Source organism: Photinus pyralis, unplaced genomic scaffold (assembly GCF_008802855.1).
Source record: "Photinus pyralis isolate 1611_PpyrPB1 unplaced genomic scaffold, Ppyr1.3 Ppyr1.4_LG9, whole genome shotgun sequence".
NCBI lineage: Eukaryota > Metazoa > Arthropoda > Insecta > Coleoptera > Lampyridae > Photinus > Photinus pyralis.
The window spans coordinates 2,710,434-2,735,299 of record NW_022170878.1 but is presented as its reverse complement, the minus strand read 5'-3'; the positions used below and the strand labels follow the sequence as shown (position 1 = coordinate 2,735,299).

Here is a 24,866-nt window from a genome sequence, read left to right as displayed (position 1 = left end):
TCCAACGAATTATCCCTAATGTTCAGGAAACGATTCGAAAGGTACTGTTATAAATGTGGGAAAACCGAATACACTTCAAGGTTTGTCCCTAATATCCGGGAAACGATTTGAAAAGTCGCTGTGAAGCTTCGTCAGCAAAGAGAAACACTGTTACCCTGTTATAAATGTGGGGAAACCGAATACATTTCAAGGTTCAACGAATTGTCCCTAATGTTCGGGATACGATTCGAAAAGTATTGTTATAAATGTGGGAAAACCGAATACACTTCAAGGTTTGTCACTAATGTACGGGAAACGATTCGAAATGTACTGTTATAAATGTCGGAAAACCGGATACACTTCAACGAATTGTCCCTAATGTTCGGGAAACGATTCGAAAAGTATTGTCATAAATGTGGGAAAACTGGATAAACTTCAAGGTTTGCCCCTAATCTTCGGGAAACGATTCGAAAAATCGCTGTGAAGCTTCGTCAGCAAAGAGAAACACTGTCCCCTTGTTATAAGTGTGGGGGAACCGGATACACTTCAACGAATTGTCCCTAATGTTCGGGAAACGATTCGAAAAGGAAACGATGTCGATAAATGTATTGTCATGTTCAGTATACGATTCGAAAAGTACTGTCATAAATGTGGGAAAACCGGATACACTTCAAGGTGTGTCACTAACGTTCGGGAAACGATTCGAAAACTTCGTCAACAAAGAGAATCACTGCTACCTTGTTATAAATAGTGGGTGAACCGGATACACTTCCAAGGAATTATCCCTAATGTTCAGGAAACGATTCGAAAAGTACTGTTATAAATGTGGGAAAACCGAATTCACTTCAAGGTTTGTCCCTAATCTTCGGGAAACGATTCGAAAAGTCGCTGTGAAGCTTCGTCGACAAAGAGAAATTGCAAAAAAACCTAATTTAATTTTTTGTTTCAACGTACATTGTTTATGACAACGAACGAAAAAAGATAAACGATTATTTTAATAAAATGTGTCTTTGAAACCCTAAACGGGATTTTCTACACATTATATTAAATTTGCTTTAGAAATCAATACTGTTTTAAAAACTACGCATCTTATTTTTAAGTAAACTTCTAATTGAGTTTGAAGAGACCGGTTTGCACTTATGGAAGTACCTGTTTTGCAAAAAGCTACCCCAAAGTGATACATGCATTACATCACAGAGTGCATTGTACCCCTTTGCAGTTAAACGCTAAACTAATTGTACAAAGTTGTAAGGCTGCCAGCGGCATTTTCACTTCAAAGTCTTCGGATGAAACAATTTCAGAACGTAAGTCGATAACAAATCCCATTATCGTTTCCGCCACGATTCCAAGGCAGGAACAGGAGAAATTCTTTTTAAACAAACTTTTAGTACACAATTAATTCATTCGGACAGATACCGCCGATAACGGCCCGGGAAAGAGACATTCATCCCGATGATCCCCTTAACTGGGTTACTACTTAATTTTATTTCCCTTTCCTTATAATTTATCGGTTTGGCGTTCGCCTTTTTTTTCTCGCGCACAAGTTACCAAATTGATAAAACATAAAACGGACTCCATTTTAACATACATTTTAAGCTAGACTGAGTCCGAACATAAAATGCAACCGTGCATAAAATTGCACTTTTTTACTCTTGTTTCGGTAAAATAGCGTTTCGCGAGCACGACCTCAGAAAGCTTTGGTAAATTACACAAATGGAGTAACGAGATTCTCATTTGTTTTAGGTGCCATTTTCACCGAGGATCAAAAGGATACGAGCGTCGAATTGGCGTTCAAGTATGCCGTGTATCGAATCAATAAGGATAAGGATTTGCTGCCGAATACGACGTTGGTCTACGACATACAATATGTGCCTAGAGACGATAGTTTTCGAACCTCCAAGAAAGGTATGTGTCATCCTTTTATTGTATTTCGAACGGTTTATGACCGACTTTATTGAATTTTTTGCCATTAACACGTGACGTAAGAATGCGGGCGGGGGCGCGCAGAAATCGCCATTGTTCTGTTGAGTGTTTGCCAAATATTCTTGCGAAATGGGTCAAATCCGTTCTCTTGTCCGGCTATCGATTTGAAACTATGTTTGTTCGTAACAAGAGCGCTCATTATAATCAGACAATAAAAAAATTCCTACAAAAACTTAACGAAGTAGAATACAATGGTCCGTATTGCAGAAATTGCTCTCGCTCCGTGGGGGGGTCATTTCAGTAAATTTGAATCATATGATTCACAAAGTTCAGAGCCGGATTATCAAAGGTGGCCTAAGACGGGTGATTCGGATGCTTTAAGTTATCCAGATGGTCTAGAGGGAAAATCAATATGATAAAAGAGTTTCTCATAATCAGATAGTGCCACCCGGGGAGCTACTTCCCAGTCCGATCGGACTTGCACCGATCCGGGTAGCTACTTTTGGTGGGTCCGAAGTTACCTAGTCCCCAGAGCCTGGAAAGTGTGTTTTCAGGAGACATCTGACAGCCTCACCCACGGTAGACGTATATCTGCCGCATGAAAGCCTCAGTATCGCCACTTTTTACTTCGGAACCTTCAAAAGGGGCTTACGAGGTTTTTGAACTTCAGAAAGATGCTCCATGTTTCCACAGAAGCTCATGGGCGTCACCTCGTCGCAGATTCTCGTTAGATATGCCTCCAAACCTCCTTCGTCCCAATGCATCCCAATCTCGTCCTTACTGTTATTAGTGTTTATCTGAATGTTTCCCCATTGGTTCACGTTAATTGTGGCACCCCGCACTAGATGCTCCCCTGTCGCTCACCCTCGCGGTGTTGTGCCAGTATACACCTTCGACATGTGATTTCCGGGTTACAGTTTCTCGAGCAGTGCCCAGAGTTCCCGCAGTTGAAACACTAGACGCTGCGGAATCTCCCCATTTTTGTGTTGTCATATTTGATTTTAAAGGTTAGAAAAGTTTAACAACCCCATTTTTGCAGTATCACATTTTACTCCCAAGGTTATTTTATGTGTGTCCCTTATTTCCTTTTCAATGTCTATGGATCAACGACCCCAATGTTTTGTGGTGTCTTAAGGTTATCGGAGATCAACTACTGATACTTTTTTGGGGTGTCATAGTGATCTACGGTCCATGACCTCATTTTTCTCTGTATTTATTTCCATTTCCAAGGTCAATCAATGTCAGTATCGATTTTCATTTCCAAGGTCATCCAAACCCAATTGCTTATGCGTGCTGAATTTCATTTTTAAGGTCATCGGGTGAAGATGGCCCTATTTGCTACGTGCCAATTTTATTTATTTCAAGGTCACCCAAGGTCAGTGACACTTTCCAAGTCTCGCAGGTATGGGGATCATCAAATGTCAATGACAATTTTTGCGGTGCGATGTCACCTGCAAGATTATTAGAAACCAGTGCCACCTTGCCCAATTTGACTTTTAAGGTCATACGCTGTCAATGACACTATTCTTTCGGTGTCAAATTTGGTTGAACGCTTTCTCTCTATCAACTATATTTTTTGTCATTAGTTTACGTACTTTAGGAATTGAACTCAGAAAACCAAGTCGCTTATTAGTTACGCTACCTGGAAGACTCAGATTCTTCAGACTCCTCAAACTCGACAGACTCCTCAGACTCCTCAGGTTCCCCAGACTCCTCTGACTCATCAGACTCGTCAGACTCGTCAGACCCGTCAGACTCCTCAGACTCCCCAGACTCCTCAGACTCCTCAGGCTCCTCAGGCTGCTCAGACTCCTCAGACTCCTCAGACTCATCAGACTCTTCAAACTTTTCAGACTCTTCAGACTCTTCAGACTCTTCGGACGATTTAAGTCGATATTACGATATTTGCTTATTGATTGTAATGGAACTCTACTTAATATGCGTTTTCCCCCCCCCCGCCGCTACGGAATTTTCGGAATCGAATTTGCAGACTTGATTAGCATGATCGACATATCGAATTTTTGTTAGCATGATCGACATATCGAATTTTTGTGATCATTTAGTCATAATATCGACTTAAATCGTTATTTTTTTTTGTTATGTAACACATTTTCAATTAACTAATTAGAAATTAGATCACTCATTAGTAGGCGGGGGACACTTTGTAATCCGAAGGGCCAATTTTCAAATCAGTATAACTTTTGTTTGAAAAGTTATTTTAAAAAACTGTTCGACAAATTTGTTTCTTAACCCATCAAGTTATGTACAGGATGAGTCAACGATTGCGCGGAGTAACTTAATGCCTTGAAGATAGATTTTTCGATGGAGTACTTTTGTATTATGATATGGTTCTCTCCATTTTCGTTGTCCGGCCAAGAATTGCAGTGGAACTTTTTTTTTCGAATTTTCAAAAACTAATTCCAAATTCGTGATTTTTATGTTCAAAAACCCCCAGATACCCAATATTTTCGCCAAGTAGGGGTGCGCCCTTTCATGGTACGAATTTTGAAAAAAATTTTCAAAATTGGGTAGACCATAACCGAAAACCTATTCAAAGACGTGCCACCCATCTTTGTAACTGCTTTGTTGCCGAGAAAAAACAAGAATTCCAAATTTCACCACTTCTTTGGGGGTGGCTCCCAAACGAAACGCGTTGGACCCTCGGTTTATTTGGAAAAAGTGCTTGTCTTGATCCCCTCTATCATCCATTTTTTTACATGCGGTCATGTATATGAATTTACACAGTACCAACTTCACACGTCTCGTTATATGGGTACTTGCGATTAAAGTTTCGGACTAACAATCGGAACGTAGGTTAACGAACTTCGTGTAGTTGGGTCATAAGTTCCAATCGGTTGTTTAATTTCGCTTGAAATGGCGAGTAGTTCTTCAGTCGATAAGGTAGAAATTTTTTTTTCTTGTAATGGCGTTGAAATTTCAATGGAATTCTTGCACAATATTGCGAACATCCAAAATTCAGGGTTTCCACTTAGAAATATCGTTGTTAACAGCACAATCAGGTAGATATCAGAAAGCAATGAGTAAACCCAAAGTAGGAAGAAAGAAGGAAGAAGCAGCCTAAAAATGGTTATTCAAAGTAACAAGATAATGCGTAATTGATAGCATACCGTAAACGGTCTTAATCTTGTAGGATAAATCCGCAAAAATGCGTCAGTGAAGCTTGAAAGTAAGATAATAACAGAGAAACTTTACTAATCTTAGTACTAAACCAATATATCCCATAAACTGGTAGACAAAAATGTCAAGTAACTTAATGGCGTGTAACTGCTTACAAAGTAAAAGTCGTTTCCGACAAGGACTGCGCGCGCCGACAAGAATGGGAGAAAAACGCACGACAAGAAATCTACTACGGGAACATAATAAAAGAGAGCTGTATTCAACATCTAACGAAATAATCACCTAGACGGTATGGCATAAGGATTGCTATATAAAGACAAGAATTCGCATAATGTTAGTTGAGCGGGATTCCACGTCGTAATTTAAATGAAAGCCAGAGCAAAGATTAAACGGTAAAAAAATATTGTCACAACATGATGGATCTATCAACTATATTTTTTTAAATTAAATCCATTTTATTTAAACAAATCAAAAATTGTATAATAAATAATAAATATCTTGTATTGTAAGGGTTATATGCAGAACTAGTTTGGACTCCTGGATGACGTAGATGAAATTCTGACATTTGATTAGATCCGCAACATCAATATCTCTAGTATCTAGTAATATACCCGTTACTGTGTGGCGTAGTGATCGAGCGTTGGACTACACACCCGGAAGGTCGAGTGTTCGAACCTGGGTTGAGGTGAATTTTTTATCTGTGGCAGAGATGGGAATTACCTTAGATCAGTTTCGAGCATTCTGCCGGCTTTTCCGAATTAGGTTTTCCTGCAGATTTCCTAATGCGTAAGGTAAGTACCGGAGTAAAACCTTCTGCAGGGGCACCTCTAAAAAGCATTATGCTGAGGGATAAATAAATAAAAAACGAGCAACTTCAAAAGGAATGTGTGAACTAACAGTGGTAGAAGTTAAATTATCCCGGTTTGGCGCCCAACGGCGCAGGAATGGTGAAATAAATCCTTGTCATTCCTCCTCGACAAAAAAAAACAATCGCAGATTTCGCATTATCGTCTCCTTTGAAATAACTCTCACCTCTCCGACATTTCATTCTATTTGCACAATTTTATGGTCTCCTCCGATCCCGTCTCTTTTTGCAATTTTAATCTGGCGCGCATAAAAAGGTTGCTCGACGTAATTGGGCTCTCAGCTTTTATTCGCTTTTAAAAAAATTGGAAAAAAATTGACGATCGCTCGTTAGCAAGAATGGCAGAATGTTTTTATTATTATTCAAACGAAATCAAAATGACTTCGAGGAATAAAAAACTTTTTATATAAATATAGATGGGACCCCCTTCTGTCGCAATAAAGAATTTTACTGCCCCCCTTCCTCGGGAGAATCGAACCGATTCGTTTGCATGAAAATTTCATTTTCGCGTTTTTGTTTGGATTCGGCGAACGCGTTGTGCTCTTAAGTGTGCCGCTTAATTACAAAGTTCTTGTAGGGAATGATGCTTTAAGATACTCCACGATACTACAAGAGAGGGATTAGGGGGAGTTTACCAAAACCGAGGGTCTCGAGTTTCTTATGTTCGCTTTCTTGTGTTCGTCGCGAGCCCTCTCCGAAAATCACATCTCGAGAGCTTTATTGATGACATAAACTAATCAATTACCGGGAGGCTTTATGTTTTCGAATTTAAAACGAATTTCAGATTATGGCCGAAAGTCGTTCTGGTGTTCGATTAGGTCGTAACCTTTAGTAATTACTTTTTATCACGATGATTGATGGCGTGCACATAGTTTCCATTCGTAGGAATGGCACAATTCGGGAATTTACATTAAGCCATTTAAAACGTGACGCGGGTTTGGATGTGGTTTCATGTTCCAAAAGAATGATGATCGCATCTCCACTTTAAATCCATGTGATTTTGGCTACTTTGAACACGCCTGGGAGCCCAATGTCACCCATACAAAGAGACCAAAACGAGCCACAAATGAATCTGTTACTGAAAATTACTTCAAATGACCAAGACGCTTAAAAACCTTAATTTTTATTGACGTGACATTTTTCAGTTCGACAGCCAAAGTCACTACCTTCTCACCTGAATGGTTTCATCAACTCTCAATCCCACAGTTCCAAAAAAAATGTACACAAACTAACCTCTGCCACCAGCGTCTCAACGGCAACACTGTTCTGATAATTCGGCTCGCCTAACATACGATGAAGCTCAAAATTTACTGGGTTCGTAACTCCACGTGATTTTACCGATTATAATTTCTTTGCCGATTGAGATGATTCCTCGAGGTACCAGCGAACCTGAGAGCTACTCTCGAGCTATGTATACTTGAGTGTTTGGTTTTCGCGAATACGAGGAGTCTGAGGAATCTGAAGAATCTGAAGAGTCTGAAAAGTCTGAAGAGTCTGAAGAGTCTGAAGAATCTGAAAAATCTGAAGAATCTGAGGAATCTGAGGAATCTGAGGAATCTGAGGAAACTGAGGAATCTGAGGAATCTGAGGAATCTGAGGAATCTGAGGAATCTGAGGAATCTAAGCAATCTGAGGAATCTGAGGAATCTGAGGAATCTGAGGGATCTGAAAAATCTAAAGCATCTGTAGAATCTGAACAATCTGAACAATTTCAACAATCTGAACAACCTGAACAATCTGAAAAATCTGGACAATCTGAACAATCTGAACGATCTGAACAATCTGAAGAATGCGAAGAATCTGAAGAATCTGAAGAATCTGAAGAATCTGAAGAATCTGAAGAATCTGAAGAATCTGAAGAATCTGAAGAATCTGAAGAATCTGAAGAATCTGGAAGAATCTGAAGAATCTGAAGAATCTGAAGAATCTGAAGAATCTGAAGAATCTGAAGAATCTGAAGAATCTGAAGAATCTGAAGAATCTGAAGAATCTGAAGAATCTGAAGAATCTGAAGAATCTGAAGAATCTGAAGAATCTGAAGAATCTGAAGAATCTGAAGAATCTGAAGAATCTGAAGAAATCTGAAGAATCTGAAGAATCTGAAGAATCTGAAGAATCTGAAGAATCTGAAGAATCTGAAGAATCTGAAGAATCTGAAGAATCTGAAGAATCTGAAGAATCCGAAGAATCTGAAGAATCTGAAGAATCTGAAGAATCTGAAGAATCTGAAGAATCTGAAGAATCTGAAGAATCTGAAGAATCTGAAGAATCTGAAGAATCTGACAAGTCTGCAGACTATGAAGAATCTGAAAAGGCTGAAGACTATGAAGATTCTGAAGACTCTGAAGAAGATGTAGGATCTGAAAAATCCGAAGGATGTGAATAATCTGAAGGATCTGAGGAATCTGAGGAATCCTAGGAATCCAAGGTTTCCGAGGAATCCGAAGAATCCGAATAATCTGAGGAGAATCTGAGGAATCTAAAGAGTCAAAAGAACTTGAAGAATCTGAAGACCCTGAAGAATCTGAAGGATCTAAAGAGCATTATGCCGGTCACTCTGTAATTGGGCCCAGAACAAGGGGAGGGATAATAAATAAATAAATAAATAAATAAATAAATAAGTAAATAAATAAATAAATAATTAAATAAATAAATAAATAAATAAATAAATAAATAAATAAATAAATAAATAAATAAATAAATAAATAAATAAATAAATAAATAAATAAATAAATAAATAAATTTCCGGAGTATACCATAAAGAATGGTTAAGATCCTGGCTTCGTAGGTGATTAGTGGAGTGATGGTAGTTTTGGATCTGGAGACTCCTGTACATTTGTCCGGTTTTTCCTCAATAACTTTTATCTTACGTGCTACGCCAAAAGCATGAGTACGCATTTTTATAGAGCGTCACAGAGACGACAGAGAAAGCTGTTTGCAGTTGAGTTCCACAGAAGTGGTGATAGCACCCCACCTTAGCTTTGCTCTTCTTCGTTTCCAAATTCGAATTAACTCCAGAATGCTACCGACGCATGAACGCGCTCCTCTACTGATCTCCCGAAAATCGCGAAAAGAAATCCGGTAACGTTTTCGAGCTACGAATTTTTTCTAAAATTTTCGTTTCTCATGGCAGCTACCCCGACGGATGCCGTAGGAATGTCAATTCGTTTTGGGCCGTTGTGGAGCTCAAGACAAGGAAATCGTATTTAACACTGTCCGCCACGAACTCTAATTCAATCCAAAATACTTCCGCGTTATCGTTTTTCGCAGTTTTTTCGAATTGTTTCACCAAACAATTCGAAAAAACTGCGAAAAACGATAACGCGGAAGTATTTTGGATTGAATTAGAGTTCGTGGCGGATTTTAAAAATAAATCTACTAGAAAAGGAAAGTGCCTCAGTCATACCGAGCGCAAAAGTTCATTTTCATAACGAAGGGATTAAGTGGCGCTATTTGTGATATCACGAAGGTTTCGTATCCAAAAATTCTAAAAGCACAAGCGCACTTTTCCGGCGAGTTAGAGTAACAGTTCGATAAATAAAAGATTCTAATTCGAAAGCAGAAGTTAAAGGAGATAAATTAACAGTATCCCAAACTGCGAAAGCGAAAAGTTGGGTGATAGCAGACGATATAAGTGAAAAGTTCATTGCTCCATCATTTGCATACGAAAAGGTAGTCGTACAAATGTCCAGAAAGCTTTAGCAGTATTCCATCTGGAGATCCCGGTTGCATTCTATGATGTATGGTTTTGTAACTCCTCCAGTAAAGATTGCCGTGATAGAACTTTCATGGTAATCTTTGGGAACAGATATTTCATACCCACCGGTAATATGTTGTGACACAAAAGCCTTCAACATAATCTTTGAAGAAATCCAGTCAAATCTTCCATACACCGCTTTTCTGGGTATTAACACTAAACGTTTTGTGTAAGAACGTAATACCGGTGGGTCGCGGGGTTATGGAATTCGTGTTAGCTGAGAAGAGAGAGTACCCTTTCTTCTCGCGAAAGCACATAATTTACATAATCCCAATGGACCTTTTTCAAATTACCCGCTCTATGGTTAATTACAAAAGCGCTCAGACAATTACTTTTTGAACCACTCTCGTGAATCAAAAACGGATAGCGAGCTTCGCTCTCTGACGGCCCAAAACCGAATGCCCTCAAAATTTCTCGTCTCTGGACTTGTCCCTACCCTTTTCCATTTGACAGGACCACCCAATTTCCTTAAGCTATTAAACGGTCATCAGGCACACGTAAACCGATGGCACCTATAAATCTGTGGCATCACCCCTCGCGACCTAACTTTTCGTAACCTCCGAAATATAGAGGACGACATACACACTATAGCAACTACTTAGTTTCTAATCCCCGTTTTTTAAACGTAATGCAACGAAGTTGAGGTAACGTATGTGCTCGATTTTCTGTCGTCTGTCTGTCTGTCTACCTGTTCAATCGAGATCTCGGCCCCTGGGCCACGTAGGGCTAGAGACTTTGTGTTTTCACTAATTGATAGCTGCTATGGTCCATATTTGCCCGTTACTCATCATTTGCAGTTATGTTACGCGGCAACACCCACGAGTGGGCCTTGAAACATTTTTTTTTCTTTAACCTCTAAACAGCCCGGTAGAAAAACCGTTACGGAACCACCGAAACAGGAAGACAATTCGCACGCAAGCGCAAATGTACTTCGATAGGTTCCGCCAATCTCGAACTTCAATTTTTGTCGTATCTGTAGCGGCTATAAAAACCGACACTCACGCATTTTTAGCGTCTTGTGGTCGTCATTAAACCTACTCGGGCTTAATCGTACATATGCAAATTTCCACATTTCTAAAATTCGAAAATTTTTTTTCGAAAGGGATCGGAAAGGTGACTCCATTTCTCACTTTATACAAGTTTTGGAAAGTACTCCGCTTCCAAAACAGCTTTGGCACCGTCCAATTTCCTCTTCTTATCTGCTAGGGATGAAAGCCTTCCACCTTCCAGCAGCGCTCCCCATCCGGGTCGCACAATGGGTTCGAATAATCACACAAATGACAAAATTTGATTGAATCACATAAAAAGAACGTTAAACAAAACTTATTTGGACAAATTACCTACCTCGCTGTAACCCGTTTTGATGCCGAGACGTGTAGCAAATGTTAATGATCACTCTGTATAAGGTCAACGCGTATTTGAAACCGATATAAATTTAGGATTCGTTACAAAGAAGATTGTGGCGGCTGAGCTTATTTGTTTTGATTTAATTAATTTTCGTAATTCATAGAAAGGTGGCCTTCGATACTGTCACAAACGCAATAATTAAGTCACCATTTGAAACCGGACCGGGCAAAATATTAAAATTATTTTTGCAGCCTGAGAAAGGCGAATTAATATTTTCAAATTTCAGCGCCGTTAATTAATTACTAATCACTTTAGTTTCGAATAGTGAGTGAAAACCAGGATAGAAGCGAGTATTAGCCGTAAAAACAGTTGCGATAGAGCGATATCCCCGATTGAAATTAAATTCCACTTAGGCCTAGGTGTTAAATGGATTATCGGATATTGCAGTTTGAACGCGCCTCATTGGTTAAGTCTAATTACTGACTGACGTTATAATGAGTTGTAGAAAAACCCCCAGGCGGCGTTCAAAGTGGTCTCGAAAGAAGCGCGCTCAAAAAACTTGAAGTCTGATATCGATCCCATATTTTTCCGATATTGGGGAAAGGTGTAATTAATTAAAAACAGAATTAATTTGGATCGCTATCGTATTGAATAAAGGATTTTCCATTTACCACTTCCCAAAGAGCCGGATTTCTTTATAAGATAAACGCTTGATTTTGTGGGGATCTTTTTTGCTTTTGCATCCTCGCTAGTTACATTTGTAAATACCATATTAAATTTTGACATTTCCGTAAGTTCTTTTCCGCAACCATATCGTTCTTTGATCTTTTCGATTTTTGCACGTATCGAACTGTTGAAACTTTCCGGTAGATAACCGTACCCTATTTATTTGATTTAAATCTTTTTCTTTACTCCGCACCGTAGTTTCGCCGTAATCAATTAGTTAAAGAGGTAATCTTTAAGGCCTAGTCTTCCGTTAATTGTGGAAGAGGGGAGGAAGGGGAAAATCATTGGTCCGCTTTCCCACATGTGATTTCCTCTAGATACCGCTAATTCTCTCAAATTCTTAGCACCGTAGCCGATAGCTGCCATTTTCTTTAGCTCTCCTGAACTCTGGAACTACCGTCGTCTCCGTCTGAGTGCCTTGGGACTTCCTAAGCCGTTTTTCCTGAACCGACCTGATCAGAAGCAGGGTTTCCTTCAATCAATCAATTAGGCCAAACTCCCGAATAGAAATAGCGCGAAGAAACCTACACTTTCCAACCGTCGCGAACCAGCTCGCTTGCAGCCTCTCGCTTTCCGTATTTAACGAAAAACCGCTACCTTAATAAAATAAATCTTCTTCTTCCTGTTTTTACAGATAAAGCCTTCGACAGAACGTGTCCCCACTAATGTGCACATCGTTGAACACCTGCATTTCCGGTTATCTCTCGTAACAGCGGCAAAAAGTACGCGTCTTAATTAAATCTCAAGCGATAACGGAGACTCTTATCGCAAACGACCAGATGTTCCTACTTTTTAACACGCAATTTCATGTTACCAATCATTAAATAAACAACAATATGCACTTGCAAACAATACTAAAAGGAACGATAATACTACAGAAATACAAATTCTAGTGAAATAAACCCACGACGCATACAATGCTCGTCCAAAATAGGCAAGAAATGAGCGCGATATGGCAACTAACATGCGCAGACGATGTAGTAAAAATATGGCGGCAAAAGAAATGCAGATGAAGGAGGTTATACAACGAATGGGGTTAAATGTGGAAAGTTCGGCGATAGTGGATTTGACTCCTTGATACTCAACACCATTGCTACAGAGTTCTTTTAGGTAAACGGCGAGTTGATAAACATGAGCCTTTAAAAAAGTGATGAAACAAGGAAGTTCTACCCCTGAAAAAGGTATCTGGCCCCTCGTTCGGGAAACGAAATGGAAAAACGGCGAATGTGACGAATCTGATGTCGGTTACAAGACGCCGACGCAACAGTTGTTTAATTTTAACAATAACTGGTTGTTTACAAGCACATCCACAATAGCTTTATTTCATTTTTGGTATAATTAAAATTCTGTGACGGGACGTTTAGCCACCCATTCCTTAATTCCAGGAAGATTCAAAACAGTTTTCTGCATGGCCTTAAGGCCTGAGTAGTCCGCTATCAGATCCCTTTCGATCATAAAGTTTAAGTAATCCATAATGCCAACAAAGTGCAGATCGGCCCACGTTAGCTAGAAATAGTAAATGCTAAAGCGATACAAATTCGTACAAAAGTTAGTTACCTTTCCCGCCGCAAGGTGGCCCTTGTTCTTCTTAGTGAATGACTCCATGCGTTTCATATAGAACGGGAGAGTCTCCTCGAAAAGCTGCTTTCTACGTTCTTCTTTAACCGCCGCACCTGTTTCGTAGAACTACTCGGCAATTTCTAAAACGATTTTTGTACTGACAAAGCTTCAAACGACTAACGAAACTTACTTGCTTTCAAATCCATTACGGTATCAACCACCGCATCGATTTCCAAGTCCTCGATGTCGTTGGCCCCCGTCAGTTTTACCTGTTTCGCCAGGTAACGACAAATGGCGATACTTTGGTGTGCTTCGACGCCCTTAAATTCCAGCACCGGAACCTGACCGAACGGCATTGTCGGTTTAATTTGGGGCCAGTCATCCCTATCAAAGCGGAAATCTTCAAATTCGAGCTTTCCGTAGCTCATTAATAGGCGGATCGGTTCGGCCAAAGCTTTCACCGGGAAGTATGTCAGCTTGTATGCCGGTGCCATTGTGTAAGCGCTACTGCAATTCCAGTTTGAGCAACAAAACTATATTTCAGATAAGGAAATGACCTCTGTGCAGTTGACCCGACCTCTTTGCAATGATTACCAAAAGTTTTCTGAAAGGTTATCGTATGTTTGCGGTTGTTTAGCTAAAAAAAGCGATTGTTTTGCAAATTCTGTTAATATCCCAAAGTTTCGCAAGGATTAATTTATATAATCTCTATCCGATTACAACCTCATACTGGTGCATATTATGTACTCCGCTGGCTTTTCCGCCTCAAAGCAGAGGCGGCATGCGCCGCTCCGATATTCCATAAGCAGCTTGGAGGTCATGTAAGAACTGTGTAGCGGTTTATTTCCTCCTTTAAAGTATTATTCTTGTTTACGGTATATTTTGTTGAAAGATCCTAGTAACTATCTACGCAGTTTTAGCGCGCAGTGCGTTTCTTTCTGCCGAGGACTGTATTGGGTGACACTTCATTAACGAACAGTTGAGGCGTTAGTTGAGAACGCATGGAATTTTAATTGCCATCATCCATGTATTATTAACCTCTGGCAATTGGATTCATTAAATTGGGGATTCTGGAGTAGTTAGTGAACGGATTCGCCTAAAAACTCCAAAATGAAGGTTATAATTATGTTTTTCTTCTTTATCGTAAGTACGCCATTGGCATTTTCAGTAATTAAAGTGCACATTTTCTCGTGGTTTTGGCTGATATTTGTCATATTACAATTTCTATCGACGATGGTTGCATTCATCTATAATTAGACCTCTTACTTAAGAGGTTTATCAAAAACGAGTGGTTACTATTGATTTTCTTTTAGGGTTTTAATTATATTTGAGCGGTTTGGTCTGATTGCTTTTTTGTCCAACTTTTCTTTATCTACGGGTAAACGGAACTTTCCTGGGCTGGAAAGCCGAAAGGACGGAATTTGGGCAGGGATTTTTGACATTGTGTTGGTTGGGGTCCGGGCGCCAAAGTCTAGGTATTTCTTATGGGAATCGGCATTCTATAAAGCAACGTCATGTGAAAGTAAACAATAGACTGATTCTAAAATCTATTACAAGGAGAGATAGCTCGTGAGGGGGTTCCAATCTTGTATGACTATCTAATTGCAGACTCTATGTGGAAAGTATCGTTACAGTATCTCCTTATTATCCACCGGATAGTGTATCATTCATAGTAATTTGGCTTGTTGGAGATTACTCCTTTACGGCATGTAACCTGACACTTGCGAAGGACACTAATCTCCTAGCTTGCAAGGTAAATGAATCGTAACACTTTCGCGATAAAGTTCCGTCATCGATTTCGTCGACAAATTCAATCATTTGTTTCCATTTGTAGACGCGAGCCGTTCAGGAACGAATGAGATTGATATACGGAAAGAACGGGTAACAAATTGATGCAAATTAAGGCGGAATGAGAGGAGGCATTCTAAATTTCTCACTCGCTAAGGCCCTAAGCTCCTTAAAATCTGACTATGATACTCTAAATCGGGTAAAGTAGTTTGCTAACTTCGGAGGGAATTGGGAACAAAGCGATATTGAAACCCGCACGGCTTTACATAATGTCTTCCAATTTAAAACGGAGTGCGAATTTTTTTTTCCGGCACGTTTCGTGCGACGTTTAGTTGCGGATTTCTGGGGTACATTTTATGTTAGTAACGTGTCGCTTTCAGTACGTAGATTGTGGATGGGTTCCATCTACCGACTCGAAATTTATTACTTACAATGGAAGAATTGCCATCCTATTTATCAACTTCAAGGTGAAAACATAGCACCCCAAGCCAACTTTGGTGCATACAATTCTGAACAGATTCAAGTTACGCAAGAATAAGCAGACGATGCTATTCAATGCGACAACACAATAATTCAACTCGAAATTACATATTGGGTGGATGGTCTTAAGTGCGGTCCTGACTTTACCGTACGTTCAATGCTAAAGGTGCCTTAGAGTCGTGAAAGATGGTGGGATTGTCTAAGGTTCAAGAAAATTGCTGCCCGTAATCCTTATTTTTTATTTTTGGGAAAATTGAAGACTCAGAGAACCAAATAAATTTTGGGACCAGAAGACAGTAATTCGAAATTATAGGCGTTAACACTTTCCAAAGATTAGTCTCAAATTCTCTTGAATTTGCAAGAGGTTAAAGTAATAACGTCAAGGTTCTAACAACTTAAGGCTGAAATTCTGTTATAAGCTTCTGAGATCGCAAGCTCCTAAGGTTCCCGCATTCTAAGGTTTCAAAGATTCCACAGTATCAAGATACGTTACAACCTCAATGTTCAAGCTCTTGGTTTGGGTTATTTATGGCACCCGTTGCTCTCCCCTGTCGCACCCTCGCGGGGTTGTGCCAGTATGTAACCGCACCTCTTCCGTTCCGCGCGTGTCAGACCTATGTCAACTTCTCGCACCTTCGACATGTGGTTTCCGGGTTACAGTTTCTCGCGCAGTGCCCAGAGTTCCCGCACTTGAAACACTGGACGCTGCGGAATCGTCTCATTTTTGTTGTTGTCATATTTGACTTTAAAAGTTAGAAAAGGTTAACAACCCCATTTTTGCGGTATCACATTTTACTCCCAAGGTCATTTTATGCCAACAATCCCTTATTTCCCTTTCAATTTCTATGGATCAACGACCCCAATGTTTGGTGGTGTCTCTTGTGATTTTTAAGGTTAGCGGGGATCAACTACCCCTTTTTTATGATACCTTGTTTTATTCTCAAGGTTATCAAAGTTTAACGATACTTTTTTTAAGGTGTCATAGGTCAAGGACATCAAAAGTCACTGGGCCATTTGTTGTGGTGTCTGCTTCCAAAGCGATCCAAGGTCAATGACCTCTTTTTCTCTGTATTTATTTCTATTTACAAGGTCAACCAATGTCAGTACCGATTTTAATTTCTAAGGTCATCCAAACCTAATGGATTATGTGTACTAAATTTAATTTTCAAGGTCATCGGGTGCCCATAAGCCATTAACATTTGTTACGTGCCAATTTAATTTATTTCAAGGTCATCCAATGACGGTGACACTTTCCAGGTCTCGCAGGTATGGGGATCATCAAATTTCAACGACACTTTTTGCGGTGTCATGTCATCTTCAAGATCATGATAAACCAGTGCCAAAATGTCAACTCTGATTTTTAAGGTCATAGTTTTGGTTGAGCGCTTTTTCTTTGTCAGCTATATTCTTTGTCAATTTGTCATTCGTATACGTACTTTAAAATAAATTCAGAAAAATAGTCGCTCATGAGTTACGCTACCTCGAAGACTCTGACTCTTGAGACTCTTCAGACTCTTGAGACTCTTGAGACTCCCGAGACTCCCGAGACTCCCGAGGCTCCTGAGACTCCTGAGGCTCCTGAGACTCCTGAGACTCCTGAGACTCCTGAGACTCCTGAGACTCCTGAGGCTCCTGAGACTCCTGAGACTCCTGAGATTCCTGAGACTCCTGAGACTCCTGGAACTCCTTGGACTCTGGAGACTCTTGAGACTCTTGAGACTCTTGAGACTCTTGAGACTCTTGAGACTCTTGAGACCCTTGAGGCTCTTGAGACTCTTGAGACTCTTGAGACTCTTGAGACTCTTGAGACTCTTGAGACTCTTGAGACTCTTGAGACTCTTGAGACTCTTGAGACTCTTGAGACTCTTGAGACTCTTGAGACTCTCGAGACTCTCGAGACTCTCGAGACTCTCGAGACCCTCGAGACCCTCGAGACTCTTGAGACTCTTGAGACTCTTGAGACTCTTGAGACTCTTGAGACTCTTGACTCTCGAGACTCTCGAGACTCTCGAGACCCTTGAGACTCTTGAGACTCTTGAGACTCTTGAGACTCTTGAGACTCGAGACTCTTGAGACTCTTAAGACTCTTGAGACTCTTGAGAATCTTCGTACTCTTCGGACTCCGGACTCTTCCGACTCTTCGGACTTTTTGGACTCTTCAGACACTTTACACTCTTTGCAATGTCACATTTTACTCCCAAGGTCATTTTACGTCAACAATCTCTTATTTCCTTGTGTCTATGGGTCAACGATCCCAATGTTTTGTGATGTCATTTGTCAATTTTAATGTTATCGGAGATCAACTAGTTCTTTTTTATGATGTCTTGTTTTATTTTACATTTCACATTAGCCTTGACATTTGTAAACAACTTGATTTTGTAAAACATGAACAATAAATTTAAAAAAATAATTTCAAGGTTATCAAAGTTTAGTGAATTTTTTTTAGGTGTCATAGGTCAAGGACATCAGAGGACACTGATTCAATTGTTGTCGTGTCAAACTTTGCTTCCAAGGTGATCCAAGGTCAATAACCTCATTTTTCTCTGTATTTAATTCCTGTTCCAAGGTCAACCAATGTCAGTATCGATTTTAATTTCATCCAAAGCCAATGGATTATGTGTGCTGAATTTAATTTTCTAGGTCATCGGATGCCAATGGACCCATTTCTTACGTGTCAATTTTATTTTCTTCGTCAGCCAAGGTCAGTGACACTTTCCAAGTCTCGCAGGTATAGGGATCATCAAATGTCAACGAAAATTTTTGCGGTGTCATGTCATATTCAAGATCATTGGAAACCAGCGCCAACTTGTCAAATTTGATTCTTAAGGTCTTACACGGTGAATGACACTATTATTTGGGTGTCAAATTTCATACATGGTCAATTTGTTTTAGTTCAGACTCTTCAGACTCTTCAGACTCTTCAGACTCCTCAGACTCTTCAGACTCCTCAGACTCTTCAGACTCTTCAGACTCTTGAGAATCTTCAGACTCTTGAGAATCTTCAGACTATTGAGAATCTTCAGACTCTTCACTCTTCAGACTCTTCACGCTCTTCAGACTCTTAAGACCCTTGAGACTCTTCAGACTATTCAGACTCTTCAGACTCTTCAGACTCTTCACACTCTTCAAACTCTTAAGACCTTTCAGACTCTTCAGACTCTTCAGATTCTTCAGACTCTTCAGACTCCTCAGGCTCTTCAGACTCCTCAGGCTCTACAGACTGCTCTGACTCCTCAGACTCTTTAGACTCTTCAGACCCTTCAGACTCTTCACTCTTCCGAATCGTGTGACAAAATAAGTATAGCTTGTTTAAGGAGTAAACTGGTCTATACGGGATAAAATTGCGAGTAGGTACAACTTTGGTAAACAACTCACTCCAAGATGCTGTAGATCGTCGTAGATCCCCGTAAATATTATGAAGCTTAAAATTATAATTAAGTAAACGTAAATTAATTGAAATAATCCTAAAAGCCCGCGCATGAAATTTTTGATTTGCTAATGTAACGTAGGCCTGACATCGATATCAAATGGCTCAAATTTCTCCGATATTAAGTTTTGCAGTGTTTAAAGTAGATCGAACGCTGGAAGGTGGAATTTGGTAGGCTTTGAGGTAATAGACTGCTTTGGGGTTTAATTACATTCCCCCAACCACCACAGCCACCTTTCGCGAAACCGCCCCGTGCCGCTCTCTCTTCCTCTCTCTATTTTAGGCGCGCACTTCGTCATCCCCAAAATGATATTCAAAGGCCATGTTACTAAACATTAATTACTATTTATTTTGCGCTGATGAGATGTCTGAAAAGGGAACAAACCACGCGACACACGCGCGTGGCGCGTGTGGGAAAACTGAATTTTGAACAATTTGGTTAAAGTGTCGAAGTTGTTCTCTAATTGGCGGACTCGTGCACGGTTTCTAAATTACTTCGATATTTGTATATTACGCGAAGCACACTCATATATTCAAATAAAATTACAACTCGTGCCTCGGCTCTCGCCAATAATTAAAATTGAAACGCTGGCGGTATTTTCCTTTCTCCTCCAAACTGAACGGAAACGTTCGCTTTACAACGCATCGTAAACAGATAACTGTTTAGTTTATATCATTTGTCTGGCAAATAATTTTTTATTGCTAATAATAAACACGTAGGTACGAACGGTTTTACAGCCTCACATATTGGATGTAAACGCAGATGCGAGCGAGCATTTACGTCCGAAGGCGCTCCCGGTATAAAATGTATTATGACGGATAAGGAGCAACTTAATGTAATTTTTTTTATTAATATCTACTCAAATGTCTCTATGAGGCGGCGAGAAAGGGAAACGGCGTAAAAACGTAATAACCGTAATCACGTTACGTACCAGTAGGCCCTCGTAATCGTTACGTTTGAGTTAATGTCGTAAACGCACATGTTGGAAGTTAAAGGAAAGAGCAAATTTGGCCAAATTTGTTTTATTATACTTATATACCGTTTTTAGATGCTTTCGCCGTTGGTACTCATCTTCTGTGTGGCTTACAGTCCCTTACCCTTTGCCTGATTATCGTAATCTAACGTGCTCGTCGCTAGTCTGTGGTTCAATCACATAAAGAACATATCACGAATAACGGTTCCCAAAATATCCGAAGTAAACCTAATTCAGTTACACTTGCTACTGGGCTTGAAGTACTAAAATTTTGAATAAAATCTGAAATAAACTCGTTCTATTTAAGCTACTACTTCCTCTAAGAAATTTAACATCGTTATTATCTCGACGACACTCGAAATTCCTCTACACCGCCAGAACTAATAAAACATCTGCATCGCTTATCTCGCACGTGACATTGTTTGTCGAAAAACCAATTAATTTTAAAACTTTAAACTCACGTATTAATTTAGACAAAATGTTCACTTAGTTATTCCTTTTTTAATTTATCATACAAACTAAATACGACAAATAGAATTAAATAAATGAAACAATTACCGACTAAATTTACAAGAAGAATCTTTCATTAAAATGGCAATTGTGTGTCTATTAAAGAAAATTTCCCCAGATCATGACCATTCACGTTTCTTTTAAACTGCACCCGCCCACAGTCTGGGAGGTGTCATTTTGAAATCTTGGCTATTATATATTCGCAAAGCTGAAAATTGATCACTATCAATCTACATATGTATACAGAGTACACACGCATCATGATGTAATATTTTTGGTCTTTTTTACTGTTTGAGAGCGATCTAGGCGATGAACGACATATAAAAGACTAAAAATAAAGATTAGAATGTGCTTGCAAGTTTGAATTTAAGTATCATTACTACAGATAAGCAAGGACTATTTAACACACGCTATTCCACGTGGTTGCCTAATATTAGCGATACTGTTCCGAATAATTTCAATAATTGCACTGTTCGTCCAGGCCAAATGGACACACTCAACGACTGAAAGACGACCACGAGCGTAACATGTTTCAGTGACTCGGCTACGACGCAATTAGCGAACGTTGGAGATCGAATACTTCGATCCCTCATTATACAGAAATGTTTGTCTGATGTTATCTAAATGTTGATAAAGGATTGGATACCAGAAAGTAGCCTTTTCCCGCTTGGAATTCCGAGGGAGGTCGAAGATCTTGCAGGTTTTAGAAAAGGACAGATGTAAGATTGTAGTCGCAGCAAATTGCAAAGTGGCTGTGAGGTACTTAAAATGGAAGATTGACATGTCTCACTATATTTTCATTAAAAAACCAGTTGCGAGTTATTTTCTTGATTCTACTCCTATGCCTCCAAAGATGACCAAGATCATCTAGAACCTTTTAGAACTTTGAATTGATACTTCCAGTTCCAGTCAGTATCCAAGAGTTTTTCGAGATCCCTCAAGGATAACCACGGGTTTTCTAGGAGCCCGTGATATTCACTCTTGCATTTGACACAAAGGTTGTAAGGGCGTTTCAGAAATTATCAAAAGCTTCTAGAACCCTAAAGTGTTTTTATTTATTTATTTTATGTTTTTATTTATTTATTATCCCTCTCTTGTTTTCAGGGTTCCCAAAATCGTTGCAGAACCTCTAAAGATTGAGCCATTAAATGCATCTATATTAATGCCGGCCCGTGTGGCGCAGTTCAGTTAAAGCTAGACTGTGGTGCGCTAAGAGTCCCTGGTTCGAATCCGGGTTGGGGCATGCATATTTGTAAATGTATAGTAGGTTGGGTTGGTAGAGCAATCTTGGCTGAAACCCCGCACACTCAAAAATAAAATAAAATAAAATAAAATAAAATAAAAAAATAAAAAAAAAAAATAAAAAAATAAAAAATTAAAATAAAATAAAATAAAATAAAATAAAATAAAATAAAATAAAATAAAATAAAATAAAATAAAATAAAATAAAATAAAAGTAAATAAAATAAAATTTGCGGTGGCTAGCACACATAGTACCCACACACCTGCGAATGCGCGATTTTTCCCGTTTATGTCCGAGAATATGTGTCCCAAATTTGGTTCCAATCGGTTTAGCCGGTTAGCCTGAAATGAGAGTACACACGGACCGACAGACCGACATCATCGAAATTTTGTTTGATTTTGGTGCTTCAAAACGTGTATTCCCGTCACAAAAGTGGAGAGGGGGGGGAGGTCATCTTTTAACCCAATGCCATATACCTCCCATACTAACGTGCGGGTGGTAAAAAGGTAATCGGATATTCATATACTGGGGGCTACGGTATTCCATACCTCCAGACCCCCCGGTAATACGTTCCTGCACAGAATAAAGGCAGCGCGGGGTCCGGGGAATATGGAATGCCCCCCAGGAAACCAAAATTGATTGACCTTCTTCCCTGAAGTTATCGCTCATGAAATGACCAGTAAAAGTAGCACACGACAACTCTTTCCCCATTGCACCTGCCGCTCGCACAATAGTCTTAGAAAAAAGGTAATAGGGCACATACTCTAACCTTAAATTAATAATCGCAAACAAGAGTTTCCAAGAGTTGCAAAGGATCTCTAATAGTGTTTTTGGCTTTTAAGAAAATCTAATCTGTCTTAGAAGAAGAGCCTTTAAAACCTTCAATCGAGTTAAGAACCTTGAAAGCCTTAAAAAACTTTCAAAAATCTGCAAGCATTAAACACTTTGTCTTCAAAAACCTTCGGGAGTGTGTAAATTTTTTTCAAAACCTATAAGATACTTCCCGAGCTTTTTCAACGAGAGCTACCCCTAAGGTTGTCAAATTCGAGAAGCTTTTAGATTCCTTTCTTTAAGAGCTGAGCCTTTAACAGCATTTGTAAGGCTAGGAAGCTTTTCTGAGTATTCAAGTTAAGCAACCATGAGTTATCGGCTTTGTAGCTCAGGGATAAAGCGTTGGGCTACAAAACCGGAGGTCGGGTGTTCAAACCTGAGACCTTAAGACCTTCTAAATAAATAAATAAATAAATAAATAAATAAATAAATAAATAAATAAATAAATAAATAAATAAATAAATAAATAAATAAATAAATAAACAAATAAATAAATAAATAAATGAATAAATAAATAAATAAATAAATGAACTCAAAGAGCCTTTAATGGGTGCAGACACTTTTACTCCGCAAAAAGGATCTTTAAGGAGCCCTATAAACCTTAAATGTCGCCAGGAGTCTATAGGAGCAATTTAATGGAATATTAAGAGTCTTTTAGAACCTCCACGAATCCCCAAATGATTCTCTAAGAAACAATAAGAGCCTTCTATGCATTTTCAGTCGTGCAATTAGTTTTTCAAAACTCGTGGTTGATCCATACTCTAATTGGGGTAATGAACCATACAGGAAATAAACAACTCAATTCCTCAAAACCTTCCCCGTGGATATTTAATATTTAGTAATTATAATAATAATAATAATTAAACAAATTAAATAAATAAATAAATTTGAAAAAAATAAATAAATAAATAAATATCCATGGGGAAGGTTTTGAGGAATTGAGTTATTTATGTCCAGTACAATTAGTTTTTGTAGTTTTCTAAAAAAAACACTTCAAATCATTTAAACCTTCAAAATCGTAAGATCGCGTTTTATATGATTTAAGAGTATTTAAGGTCCCTTAAACGAATTTCAGATTCCGTAATTCCGATCTACAACAAATTCCAAAAGTCGATTAGTGGGTTTGGGAGCCTCTATTGGCTTTTGAATGTCTTTAAAAACCCTTAGTACAACGTATGCGTGTTAGACGTGCATTTTAAGAGCTTTTGAAAGCTTTGAAAAGCACTTATTGGGTTTTAGGGGTATAGAATGGCGCAAACGGTTTGCAGGAGCTTTCAAGTCCCCATGATTTCTTCTCCTCTCTCTTAGAGTGGAGACTTTACGGGCTTTTGTAAAATTTGGGACCTATCAAGGGTGTTGGAGGGCCATTAAGCATCTTTAGAAGCTTTCAAACACATTTAGGAGCCTATGGGTCGATATCCCTTACCCCTTGAAGCCCCTAAAACTCTTCAAAGGCCTCCAGGAATTTTTGTAAGGTTTACGATCCTCTAAAACCGTTTATCGTTTTGTTCTAAGAGACCCCCAGAGACTTTCTAAAAGCTTGTCATTTTGTGGACCCTTTGGATAAACTTGTATTGTTGTACCAAAGCCTTTGAATGTCACTAACAAGCCGTGTGTGACTTTTAAAGGCCAACTAAGACATTTGAATACCTATAAAGGTCTGTAATGCTCTGTATAAGAATCGAAAATGGTTGTCAAAGGTTTACGATTCTCTCCTCTGTCTAAGAGCAGAACGTTGAGCAGACTTTACGAGTTTTTAACCGTCGATTCTATGTCCAGAATGCTATTTCCAATTTTAGAAATGAGGCTATGAAGGACGCTCTCCGTAAAGCCTCCCTTTTGGTATACTTGTTGGTTGGTGTGGAGGTTTTTTTTTCTTAAGGAACTCTTCCATTTATGTACTGCCCTGTCTCCATCATTTTAAGGATGAAGGAGGATAGGCTGATAGGTCGGTAGCTCTTGGGTTGATTCCTGGCTTTCTTACCTGCCTTAGGAATGAAAACCACCCCTACTCCCCTCCAGTCCTTGGCGATATAGCTTAGAAGGCAGTTCTCCCTAAAACGTTCCACTAGAATGGACATTAATGTCTCAGTCACTTTTATAAGTAGAATTCCATTTTCGCCGGCCATCTTGTGGCAGCCTATCGCCTAACAGGCGCTGCTTGGTGTGGATATACGACCACTGAGACTATAATCAAATTTGTTGGCAGGCCGGGGAGGTCTTCAGATGTCCTCCCTCTGCTCGACGGAACCGGGAAGCGAGTTCGCATCAAGAGCTGCAAGGTATTTCTGGCCTACTAGAAAAGAGGAGGTAAAGGT

General features: G+C 39.3%; 2 protein-coding genes across 2 annotated transcripts; both read right to left on the bottom strand.

The window, feature by feature from the left end:
- Positions 1-12,992: 12,992 nt before the first annotated feature.
- On the bottom strand, positions 12,993-13,795 carry LOC116180827 (glutathione S-transferase-like). The gene is given in 3 exon segments (XM_031500964.1): positions 12,993-13,241; positions 13,293-13,435; positions 13,486-13,795. Coding segments are annotated over 3 exon segments (615 nt in total). The 5' UTR covers positions 13,790-13,795; the 3' UTR covers positions 12,993-13,073.
- A 3,244-nt stretch (positions 13,796-17,039) lies between these two features.
- Positions 17,040-17,770, bottom strand: LOC116180694 (uncharacterized protein DDB_G0290301-like). Its single transcript, XM_031500810.1, has 2 exons — positions 17,676-17,770; positions 17,040-17,631 (listed from the first exon to the last, which is right to left on the bottom strand). Exons 1-2 carry the CDS (start codon positions 17,768-17,770, stop codon positions 17,040-17,042), a joined length of 687 nt encoding a protein of 228 aa, XP_031356670.1.
- Positions 17,771-24,866: the final 7,096 nt, after the last annotated feature.

Excerpts from the sequence above, each read along its gene's own strand:
- LOC116180694 (XM_031500810.1), bottom strand. The coding sequence starts at position 17,770 with ATGACCTTGGGAGTAAAATGTGACATTGCAAAGAGTGTAAAGTGTCTG. Across the intron at positions 17,632-17,675 it reads AAGAGTCCGGAGTCCGAAGA|AGTCTCGAGTCTCAAGAGTC; the intron begins GTACGAAGATTC and ends AAGAGTCTCAAG.